The 12,999-nt window shown below is 39.2% G+C and overlaps 1 protein-coding gene across 1 annotated transcript; it reads right to left on the bottom strand.

The window, feature by feature from the left end:
• Positions 1-268: 268 nt before the first annotated feature.
• On the bottom strand, positions 269-5,287 carry LOC134259234 (uncharacterized). The gene has a single exon (XM_062741835.1). The coding sequence runs from the start codon at positions 5,285-5,287 to the stop codon at positions 269-271; it is 5,019 nt and encodes a 1,672-aa protein (XP_062597819.1).
• Positions 5,288-12,999: the final 7,712 nt, after the last annotated feature.

Genomic DNA, 12,999 nt, shown 5'->3' with positions numbered 1-12,999 from the left:
TGTTAGATAAACAATTTACATCAATAAACTTACATTTTGAGCTGACCAGGATCAATGAAAATAATGAAAATATGGCAAAACAGGTGGACGTGAGCAGGTTGAAAACCCGCGAAATACAGGAAAACAATAACACAAAAGAGTTCCACAAAATTAGATAGGTCGTACATAAAATAATTCTGATAACAGCACACTCCCCGTCTGGTATAAAATACCACTACTAATCTACGTGACAAAAATAAACTAAACATGACAAATACAGTATAACAATTCAATCTAACAGTACGACTAATTCATGTACAGGTCTCATAAAAAATGCAGGTTTGCCATCACGAATCACTCTGATCTGAACTTTTCGTACTAAACCGTCATCGCTTGCGAATGTTTTTTCAACGATACCCATCGGCCAGTAGTTTCGGTGCACTGCAGAGTCCTTAACTATCACAACATCACCCGGTTTCACATTTGGCTGTCTGTCCTTCCATATACGTCGCGATTGCAGTGTCTTTAAGTACTCTCTTTTCCAATATTGCCAAAATATGTCAGCTAACACTTGGGCATGCTTCCACTGTGCACGATGAACATCTTTGATATCCAAGGAGTGGGATATCACAGGTAAGAAATCGACCTTTCCTGTAAGGATCATAGATGGGTTGATAACAAGAGGTTCCTCCGGATCTGTGGATATTGGCGTGATGGGACGCGAGTTAATTATAGCACATACTTCACACATAAAGGTCACCAGTACTTCATGTGTTAGAGGTTTGAAACGTGATTCCAGTAGCATAGAATCCAGAATTCTTCTTGTGATCCCGATGATTCTCTCCCATATACCCCCCATGTGGGATGCATGTGGTACGTTGAATTTCCAAGTAATTCCTGATGTCTCTAAGAACTCCTGAACTGGTCCTTTTTCTACTCTTATTGTGTTGACTTTCATTTCTTCGGCAGCTCCAATGAAATTCGTGCCTCGATCAGAACGTATCAATTTCACTGGGCCTCGTATTGCTAAGAATCGTCGTAAGGCATTGATGAAAGAGGAACTCGACATCTCTTCAATGACCTCGATATGCACGGCTCTGGATACTAAACATGTAAATAGGATTGCCCAACGTTTACTGTTGGCAGCGCCTCCTCGAGTTTTACGAGTTACAATTTCCCAGGGTCCAAAGGCGTCGATACCAATAGAAGTGAATGGTGGACCTGGAATCAATCTCTCTGCTGGCACATCAGCCATTTTCTGAGTTTCTCTGTAGCGTCTCAACTTACGGCAGGTTACGCACTTGTGTATGAGGGATGATATCACTCGTTTAGCTCCAATGGCCCAATAACCTCCTGTGCGAACTGCTCCCTCAGTGAAAAGCCTTCCTTGATGTTTGGTTTTCTCATGGAAATCCCGTATAATCAAACATGTAATATGACTTCCTTTCGGTAATATGATGGGATTTACTTCCTTAGCAGGTACTTGATTGGCTGCTGCATTGATCCTACCGCCAACACGAAGGAGTCCACTTTTATCAAGGAAGGGTGACAACTGTGCAATCTTGCTATCTCTGGGTAATGGCTTCTCATTGATAATGAATTCAATGTCTCTTTGAAAATGTTCTTTTTGAAGTTCTCTGAGAACTAAACACTCTGCTTTCTGTACATCATCAATGTGAGATGTAGATTCCTTGTCTTGCTGAGAATTCTGTGAAGTCTGTAGCTTCCTGGCAAGTTTCTGAAGAGTCATAACTGCACGAATCAAAGATTTCCAGCTGGAAAATCGCTCAAATCTCTCTGTTCCTAGTTGACTGGGTAAGTAAGGTCCAGTGCTGCTTTTTGTCATCAGTGGTCTCACCTCAACATCATTGTCAGGTTCTATGAGTGAAAAACTTTCACTATCATCATCCGTCCTCTTTGCTTCACAGAGCCACTGTGGTCCAACGATCCATGGAAGTTGCATAATATCTGTATTGTAAGAGATGCTCCTGGTGCAAGAGTCAGCAGGATTTCTATCTGTAGAAATGTAATTCCATTGGTCGGCACTTGAGATTTTCAGGATGCGGTCAACACGATTACTCACATAGGAATAGAAGCGGCGAGTACGATTGCTGACATATCCTAGGACCACTCTACTGTCACTGTAGTAACACATACACTCCAGTGGAATATCCAGTTGTATCGATATTATCTGTGCTATTTCTGTCGCTAAAACCGCAGCACAGAGTTCTAGACGAGGGATGGTATGTCCCCTAGATGGCGCTAACTTTCCCTTTCCCATCAAGAATCTCACACTTGGATGTCCATCATTGTCTGTCACTTTCAGGTATGCCGATGCGGCTATCGCCTTTTCTGAGGCGTCACAAAATATGTGTACTTCTACAGTCTTGGCTATGCTAATGGATACATGTGATAACATCCGTGGAATGGTGACATCTTTCAGGATCTGAAGAGATGATATCCACTCTGTCCATTTTTGAAGATGTTCCGATTGTAAAGGTTCGTCCCAGTCGGCTCCTGTAGAGGTCACTTCTCTCAGGAGGATCTTTCCACTTAAGGTTATCGGAGCGATAAATCCTAAGGGGTCAAATAAACTGTTTACATGTGAAAGGAGGCCACGACGTGTGAATGGCTTCTCTTCCGCCGGGATAGTGAATCGGAACGTGTCGTCATTCAGACTCCAGCACAATCCAAGACTTCTGTGTACTGTGTCATCACTGTCTATTTCCTTCACATTTTCACCATGGTCACTTGGATCAAATGCATCCATGACGGTTCTTTTATTTGAGGTAATCTTGTGAAGTCTCAACTTGCCTTCACTCTGCATTGTAGACTGTGTGCGTTTCATAAGACTGATGGCATCAATCTCGGAAGGTAAGGAAATTAGCCCGTCGTCTACATAAAAATTGCGATTGACAAAGTCCTTCACGTCTAAGTCAGCATTCTCCACAGTTTTACGAAGACCATAGGTCGCTATGGCTGGAGATGGGCTGTTCCCGAATACATGGGCCGTCATCCTGTATTCTATGAAAATGTCATCCGGGTTGTTGTTCCTGTACCAATAAAATCTGAGGAAGTCACGATGTTTCTCATCAACTCTGAATCGATAAAACATCTGCTCAATATCAGCGGTCATTGCGACTTCATCCTTCCTGAACCGTAGAAGAATCCCCAATAAGCTGTTCACCATATCTGGACCAGACATGAGCATGCCATTTAAGGACGTCCCTTCAAAGACCGCTGACGAATCAAACACTCCTCTGACTTGTCCTGGTTTTTTCGGATTTTGTACGCCAAACAATGGTAGATACCAGCAAGGGCCATCTGATTCCGAGGAAGAAGGTGCTTCTTCTGCAGCTCCACTGTCTAGTACTTTATGCATAAATGTCACAAATTGTTCTTTTTTCACAGGATCCTTCTGCAAACTACAGTGAAGTATTTGAGCACGACGGTAAGCTTGGGGTTTGTTGTTTGGTAAGTAATCAGGAAGTTGTCTAAAAGGTAAAGGTGCTGTCCAGTACCCTTCCTCATCCTTCCTAAATGATGTGTCCATCAGCTGTAAGAATACACGATCTTCAACTGATAGGCCAACTTCGTCATCTCGTAAAGTCTTTGTGAATACATTGTCACCACGAAAATCACGATCACTCAGTGCACTTGTAGAGGTCGATATATGATCCTTGATATGCAGGTAGTTTTGACATGGTTCATTGCAGGTTGCACTTCCGTTACCAAGGATTGACACTTTATTCACACATACAGAGTCACGAGGATGGATCTTTCCTAAACAGACCTCACCGATGATAACCCATCCAAGCCCTAGTTCTAAGGCATATGGCGTGCCTTTCGGACCCACAATCTGTTGTTTAATATGATGAGCTTCAGGTAGGTCTCTTCCAATAAGTAACCGAATCTTGGAGTTTGGATCAAACTCGGGGATGAGAGATGAAATATCTCGTAGATGGTCAAAGGACTTAGCCACATCTGGTGTGGGTACTTCTGACAGTTCATTGGGTAAATCATCACACTCAATGAGGGAAGGCAGCTCGTAAATAACTGAGCCATCAACGGAGCGAACCACAAGGCCATGAGCTCTCCTACCATATCTCACTGTGTTTCCAGAACATGAGGTGAGTGTGTATTTGGTGGGTTCACTTGTAATGTTCATGACATCAAGTAAGTCAGGTGATGCGAGAGATCGATTACTTTGGTCATCCAGTATTGCGTACAAACGTACTGTAGAGTTTGGAAAGTCTGAGTGAAACACATCCACAAGTAAGGTTTTGCTGCAGGAACGGCCTTTATACCCTTCGCCGCAGAACTGTGTACATGAAGTTGACACTCTGTCAGTTGTAAAGGATGTAGTAGGTGTGGTATCAGTTGTTGCTGCCACAGGTCCAGCAGATTGCGTAGATTGTGAAGATGTCTCTGGTTGCTGACGGTTAGCCTCCCCGCCGTGAACACTTCCTCTTTGTACATAGGATCTTTCTGGGTGTAAGGCTGTAGCATGAGAATGACTACCACACGTTCTACACTGAATGTTCACGGTACAGTCTTTAGGTAAGTGTTTAAAGGTGCAACATCTGGTACAAATGCGTCTACTCTGTAGAAAGTTCTTGCGTTCTGTAAGTGGCTTAGCACGAAATCCATTACATTCATGTATGCTATGGTCCGCCTTATGATATGGACAGCGATTGTAGTTTGATCTTGCATTTTCGTTCACATCCGTTCTACGAGTATGTACACCAGGAGTCCGTGATGCTGGCATCTTGGTAACATTTCTATTACTTGGAGTCACTGATCTGTTGAACATAAATGCAGGATCGTTTCTTATAGCACACATTTCCTTTATGAACTGTACAAAAAAGGAAAATGGTGGAAAATGTACACTATTGTCTCTTTTGTAAATGGACGCTCTTGCGATCCACTTCTCCTGCAGATGGTATGGTAACTTCAGCAATATGGGGTTGACACCTGCTGACGAGTCGAAATAAGCTAAGCTGGTTGAAAACTGTGGATTAGCCTTCAGTGATTCTACTTTTATCAAAATGTTCAATAAGTCATAGAGTCTACTGTTTTCACTAGGAGCAATCTGACGAAAGTTTTCCAGCTGTAATCGAAGAGATGACTCAATCATTTCTGGTCTCCCGAACATTTCATCTAGTCGTTCCCATATCAATTTTACTGCACGGTTCACTTCTCCAGGATTGGCGTTCCTAATGCTGCTTGCTACCTCTTTAGATTTTCCAGACAGTCTGTTGATAAGAAGATCAAGTTCTTCATGCTTTGAAACCTTGATTTCACTCATAATGTTTAGAATGAACACTTCCACGAATTATACGATTCTGCCTTGTCATCGAATGTTGACAGTCTCTCAGGTACAAGCTGTTTTCGCATCATAAACAATGTCAGATCTGATAGTGCGTTTTCGGACGCAGGGTTGTTAGGAAACTGTTGAGCTATGGGAACAGAATCAAACTGAGTAGGTGGAATGGCAGATGTTGGTTCCGCAGGATGGAAAACTGGTGCACTGGCTGAAGGTAGAATGCGGTTTGTATAACTCTGTATTGGTCGGTAAGGCGTTGGAATGGGTATAGTTTTGTCCGGAACAGGAGTATGTAAGTTTGAACTCGCATCGTCATTTTCACGGAAATTCAGACTTTCGACATATCTTCGTACCTGTTCATCTTTGCTTTCAGACTCTATATCCAATGACAAAGAACCTTCAGACTCCTCGTCCATGATCACATTTTCCTCTTTCAAAAGTTTCAGATTAATGTCTAATTCCTGTTTCTTCCTGTGCACTTCAGCTTTCCGAGTGATTTCCTCTTCTTCTAATTTCAACTTTTCCTTCTGAAGTTCTGCTTCTTTCTTTAAGAATTCTAATTTCTGTTTTCTCTTTCCTGAACTTGCACCAGATATATGGGAAGCAGTTTCCACCAAGTCTAGACGCAAAGTCTTTATTTGCTCCAATGAATTTTCAACAATCTGTTTCGCTTTCACAAAAGTTCCCGAAAACCTTGTATCTTCATGTTTGGAGGCCTCACTGTTTGTACGTATGAGGAAATCTCTGTACTCATCAGCATAACTGAGATATGGTTCAAAGGCTGCACGAATATCAGCATCAAATTTGCGTAATGTTTTTATGGTTTTGTCACTGTCTTGTATACTCAGAATAATGTCTTCAACTGTGCTCCATAACTTGTCGATACGTTTCTTATAATCGACACACTTAGCTTCGAATACCGCTAAACCCTTCTCCGTTGGAACATGTAAACGCTTCTCTGATCCTTCCTGTTTATCTGCCATGATGACTGTGTTGTGAAGATCCGTGGGTCATGTAAATCTTTTTACTGTACTGTTGGATCAACAGTATAGCGAACCAATGTACACCAAAGTCATAAATTTCTGATCATTTATTGAAGACGAAGCAGATGTGGATGACATATGATACGATGATTTGATGATTTGGTGATTTGTAAAGACGATGTGGTAAAAAGCTACAAAATACAAGAAAACTCGATGTACACACAATGACTGAATGCATGAACATGTAAACATAGCACATGTGAACTGATCTCAAATTCGCGTGAAGATATACAAAGGGAAACCATTTCAACATATTTCTGTTGTACAATAAAGTTTAAAGAATTTAGACTAGGTTTAAATGATTACAATTACCGATTTATCAATATACACACATCAATCAAAATTAGGTTCAAAAATGGCCGCCATAGATCGAGTCACATGTATAGAAAACTGTGTACAATTAAACTCATATTTCTCGAATAAAAACAAATCTTGCAAATAACATCTTTGTTAGATAAACAATTTACATCAATAAACTTACATTTTGAGCTGACCAGGATCAATGAAAATAATGAAAATATGGCAAAACAGGTGGACGTGAGCAGGTTGAAAACCCGCGAAATACAGGAAAACAATAACACAAAAGAGTTCCACAAAATAAGATAGGTCGTACATAAAATAATTCTGATAACAGCACAGGGAGTATTGGGGAGTAGGGTGAACATTTTTTTCAATTAAGTGTAAAATAATTTTTCTGGCTGATACAAATAATACTACATGACTGTATATATTTGTATATTCTTGCCTTTTAATAGTTGATTTTTTTTTATTTCTTCAGGTTATTGTTTATTTCTTCCTCAAATGGACTTAACTTCTCCCATAGTTTTATTCATTACATCTGATGTATAAGCAACCCTTTTCTGAAGAATGATGCTTAGACTGTAAGCTATAACAGAGACCTAAACAATGTCGCTGGCAATATGCAATAGCTACCACGGGCAGTTAAAAACCTGGGGGAGAAAAACAATTTACAGACAGGATACTTTTGAAACGAATACATAATTATCTCACCAGCATGTCATTGTACAACAAAGTCGTCAGCATTTTATTTGTCCTTTGAACAGGTGAAACGTTTTGAATGGCACTCGTATCGATGAATTTTATGCCACTAAACCAAGCTATCTAGCTTTATTTACCCGCCGTTTCATCTTAAAACCGGAAGAGTGATTTCGTAAATTTGAAATCTTGATCCCGACTCAAATTTGACATCGGAAAGAAAAAAATGTTATTTTTTTCTGAAAATTCAAAACCTTGAGCCGAGGGTTTGTAAAACTGAAAATAAAATAAATCCTGGCCTTAAATATGTAATTAGATCATTAGTTTATTAACCAGGAGCAAAGGATAAGATGTTCAAAGAATTCATGCATTTCACTATATAATCATTAGAGCCCCTCCCTAAAACAAGAACCCCTGACCCTGGGGCCATAAAATTCACAATTTTGGTAGAGGCACTCTTGCTCATCATAATTATGTACTTAGTTAGTTTATTTAATACCCAGGAGCAGAGAAGATTTTCAAAGAATTCCTGTATTTCCACTATATAATCAATAGAGCCCCGCCCTAACACCAGAACCCCTGACCCTGGGGCCATAAAATTCACAATTTTGGTAGAGGTACTCTTGCTCATCATAACTATGTACTTAGTTGGTTTATTTAATACCCAGGAGCAGAGAAGAAGATTTTCAAAGAAATAATGCATTTTCACTACCTACTTTTTTAGTCCCACCCTAGCACTAGAACCCCTAACCCTGGGGCCATGAATTTCACAATTTTGGTAGAGGACTCATCGCTGATTACAATCATGCAAACAGTTTGACTGCTTGATGTTCAGGAGTAAAGAAGAAGATTTTTAAAGATTTCATTAATTTTAGTGGTTTTGGCCCCACCCTTAGGCCCCAGGGGGGCAGGGATCATGAAATTCACAATTTTTGTTCCCCTTCACCCATAGATGCTTTGTGCCAAATTTGGTTGAAATTGGTTCAGTGGTTGCAGAGAAGCTGAAAATGTTCAATTGTTAACACACGATGGACGACGGACGACGCCGGACGAAAACAGATAGCAATAGGTCACCTGAGTTTACTCAGGTGACCTAAAAACCGAAACACTGTGAAGGTTCTTGTTGGAGCAACACCAGGCGGTTTGATATCCTATATCTCTACAGCCTATGGGGGATCTACAAGTGATCGTCAAATTGTGGAAAGGAGTTGTCTGATAGATATGTGCAGTTCAGGTGATTCAATTATGGCAGACAAAGGTTTTAATGTTCAGGATATGTTTGTGCATAAGAACATACAAATTAAAATGCCGACATTTTTTAAAAAAGAAAAATAGGATGTCCTGTGAAACTGTTATAAAAGATAGAAAAATATCTAGTAAACGTGTACATATAGAGAGAATAATTGGACTTGCAAAGACATATAATATTTAGTGAACCAATGAATGGTTCAGAATCAAAACTGTCGTCTGAAATTATATACATTTGTTTCATGTTGTGTAACTTTAAGAATTGCATTGTGCCATCATATGCATAATCAATCAGATATGTAACACTGAATAAAAAATACTGTTATATAATTTAAACTTTTATTTACTTATTGCAATTACAAACACTGTCGTATGTTTTGTAAAACATTTTTTCAAGCAAGGCAGATTTGAAGTAAGTTTCATAAAACTCATCTAATTTTTCTTTCATGTCATTAACAAATTTGTCATTTCTTTTGATAGGAAAGAACAAAATATCATTAAAAGTGTACACAACAAATATGCATTTCTGTTTCTGAGCACAAAGAAGTTGTCCCTGAACCTGGTAGTAATAGTCGTGCTTTTCATCAAGATAGAATCTGGTTCGCGATTGTCTAATGTATGGCACGGTTTTAGTAGAAATGAAATTATTTCTCGCTACATATGGACATTTCACCTCCACGAAAGTGTCTTCATCAATAATGCCATCAGGGGATGCTGCTATGTATGGCGAGTCAAAACACACACATATTCCACTGTCATAAACAGTATTTCCAGTAATTTCCTGGTATTTTTTCAACGCAGATTTTTCATATTTTCGGCCATGAAGTATAGGCTATGTGTTAAGTCTTTGTCCCTTTTCTGCGAGTCGCTGAGCCAGTTTTGCTTTGTCTGTCCTGTCTGTCGCTTTACATATTCTTCCATACATAGATGAATGTAAGCGCTTGCACCGCTCTTCAAACTACAAATCATCAGCTGCTTGGGTAGCCGTCTTTACCATTACCTGCATTGCAGACTCTTCAGAAATTTCTGACACATTTATCAATTTTAAATGTCTCTCACTTAATGTGTCCTTGAGGTAATCATGGTCCAGGTCAAGTGCCCTCATGTTTGCAGACTCATATAACTGAAATATTGGGGTGCTGCTGATGCCTGGGAAATTCAAACACATACTTCTAAAATATGAAGAGTAACCAGGGCTATTTTGATATTTTAATGGACGAGGGTCATATTCGCTGTTGCATATTTCATCGCAGCCAGGCATGTTCATAACCGTGCTTTCAGTGGGCTTCCTTGCTCGGTGGAAAGTTTGAATAGTCTGTGTACAGGTTAGTTCTTTTTTAACACTTCCACGCTTCAAAAAATCTGAGCACGCAAACAAAACAGCACACACATGTTTCAATGTGCATCTGGGTCCATGCCTGCAGCACATTCACATTCGGATTCAACAACACTCTTGTCCTGACCTATCATGACATCAACAATGTACTTGACTGATTTCATCATAGAGGTTTTCACTGAATTTCTGATAAACCAGTGTAAATCATGGAATACTACTTTCACCAACCATCGTTATACATGTCTCTAGCTTTTTTTGTCCATTGTCTTGTTAAACTTTAGTAAGAAGGCAGAAATATCTGAGTCAGTACATCCTGGAAATGCCTGGCCACCATGTAGGTCTTTATAAAGCTGTGGATCTGGGGTCATCATGAGGAACTCGGGTCCGGAAACGTCAGTCTTTGCACAGTGGGCATTTCTTTTGTAAGCTTCAAGTCTGTAAAATAAAAGAATTACCATGGTTAAATTTATTAATAGTTTTAAATAACATAACAATATATGAAACATTTTCATGAAGTTGTCAATTATATGAGACCAACACTCACAGGAAACCAAAAACCACTTAAATAACAATCATTGGGAAAATTCGGGAAAAACATACGAGCAATAAAAACGATCATTTGATATTTTTCTAATATACATTTCAATTAACTGGGGTTTTCTAAGCCTATTTTAACAAAGATCGATGATATAATATATCATTTAAATGTTTATATTAGATAACAAGACAAAGATCAATCGACTGTTTACAATGACATTTATTTACCTCTCAACAAGCTCCCATTTTCTACCGTTTTTTTTTCGCACCGAGTTTTCCTACTCTTTTTTTAGCTCAGGTATTGTCATAGCACCAAAATTTGATGCCATAGTGGGTAAAAAATGTTTTTGATACGTCTGGTTTCTTCGAAAGTGATCTGTAGAATACTAGTAATCGCCGATAAGCCACTGCTGCCATGCTTAGCAGTGTTTGTGTTGGACCTCATTTGCTTGTGGCGACCCTTTGCCGTGTAAGATAACTGACGCCGGTTCACCACTGAAAATTGATTGAATGTATTATGTTTAACGTCCCTCTCAAGAATATTTCACTGATATGTAGATGTCACCATTGCCGGTGAAGGGCTGCAAATTTAGGCCTATGATCGGCAATTATGGCCTTTGAGCAGGGAGGGATCTTTATCTTGCCACACCTGCTTTGACACGGGGCCTCGGTATTTACGGTTACATCCGAAGGACCGCCCCATTTAGGCGGCTTGTACGGCAAGCAAGGGGATACTGAGGACCTATTCTAACCCGGATCCCCACGGTGCGTAATTAAAGAAAAGAAACCAACAAATATGGTAATACTTCACGTACAATATTATGTTAACGTATGTAATCAATAAAAAAATTCCTTCATACAAAATAATGCCTTCGCAGTATAGTTAGGCAACACATGAAAAAATAGGGTAATGAGGTCTGACGTCATGCCTGTTGCTCCAACCTGATTGATCTATACAAGGAAATTTATACAAGGAAATAGAGCTTTAAAAACTATGCTGTTTGCAAGAATTATTAATACACGGCAATTTCGCATGTTAAATAAAAAATAAATTATGATTTTCTCGAATAGTTTTCCATAATGTATGTACTTATATTGGGTAAATATCAATTTATTCATGCCTGCCTGAAAAGGTACGTTTAAGGAAAGCTATCATCTCTAAGGAATCTCTGAAATGATAAAGATCTGCAACAACACCATTTTGGTTTCGTGAATATGGGTCATAAATAGAATACTTTTGATGCCCAGTGCATAAGATTGCTATGTTTGAGCCAAACATTCGGAGAATAAAACTTTGGTTTGGATTATTTACAAATACAGAAGTTACCAGTGTCACTATATGAAAAATATCCAAATGAACCTTCTGCAAGAACTCGTTCACTTGCTTTTATACAATTTATGTTAATTTGACACTGAATTCTATCTGGTTTTTCATCATAATCGAATTTTGATTCATATCTGTAGAATGGCAAGCCTTTCTTCTGAAGAATATCTAAATGAATTCGATCACCTCGAACAAGAACATCGTCTATCAAATCAGAGTTCCAGTCCTGGAACTTGTGTCTAATATATCGAATCAGCACTATATCAGATTGTTTATAGACTTGTACTGATCAAAGAATTTTGATCCAAATTTGGTATTATAATCAACGTGCTTGCAAAAGCGTTATATCATACCCGATATAAATCGAATAGTTTATTTACTGGGACATTATATTGGTGCAACATCACTTTTACGTTTTAAAAGTTTGTATTTGTTCATTTCCATTGTCTTACCTTCATCCAAATTGTTCCTCTTTGTGTCATTATCTCGATTGAACACTTTCTACATTTGTGGTGGGAAATTCCCATCCAAGTACGAGTCTAAGAAAACTTTTGGTCTCGTTGGCTGCTGTAGGACACTCGAAGGAAGGAACATTGGATGCTGCAGCCGAGTTAAAGGAAGCTTATTATATTACATTGGGCGTCTCTGAGGAGGACCTTGGTGATACATAAGGTGCTGTAGGCGACTCTTAGGAAGCTCTTGTTGCTATGTTGGATGCTGTTGGTCAGTTTATGGAGCACATTGTTGTTACATTGGATGCTGTAGGCGGGACTGTGGAAGCCATTGACGCAATATCAGCGTCTGCAATGGAGACAACTGTCTTCCGTCTGTTTGTATGTAGCCAATTTTTCAAAATACTACTCCTACAGTTTTGATACAATTGTAAAATAACTTATACACTAAGATACATAATTATTCGGTTTTTGATTTCCAAGAACGGTGTTGCCGTGGTTACTAAAAATAAAATTCTTATCGTTGGTATTCAAATTGCTACTGAAATGAGAGTGTTGTTAATAAGTTTGTGAGTGATATGGTTTGGCCATGTCTCAAGGTTTTGATGACAGAGCGGAGTTGTATGGCTGACACTGCTAAGAGGGTGAAAGTTACTGGTTTCTCGTTGGCAAAGATATAACAGAACAATATGCGGTCATGGACTCTTGTCTAGGGAATGTCTCGCACATTGAGTTTCATATATGCCAAAGGAATAAAC

This window comes from Saccostrea cucullata, unplaced genomic scaffold, assembly GCF_032062105.1.
Source record: "Saccostrea cucullata isolate Sc308-1 unplaced genomic scaffold, CSIRO_AGI_Scuc_v1 ctg2613, whole genome shotgun sequence".
Lineage (NCBI taxonomy): Eukaryota > Metazoa > Mollusca > Bivalvia > Ostreida > Ostreidae > Saccostrea > Saccostrea cuccullata.
This window is presented reverse-complemented; position numbering and strand designations above follow the sequence as displayed.

Excerpts from the sequence above, each read along its gene's own strand:
- LOC134259234 (XM_062741835.1), bottom strand. The coding sequence starts at position 5,287 with ATGAGTGAAATCAAGGTTTCAAAGCATGAAGAACTTGATCTTCTTATC.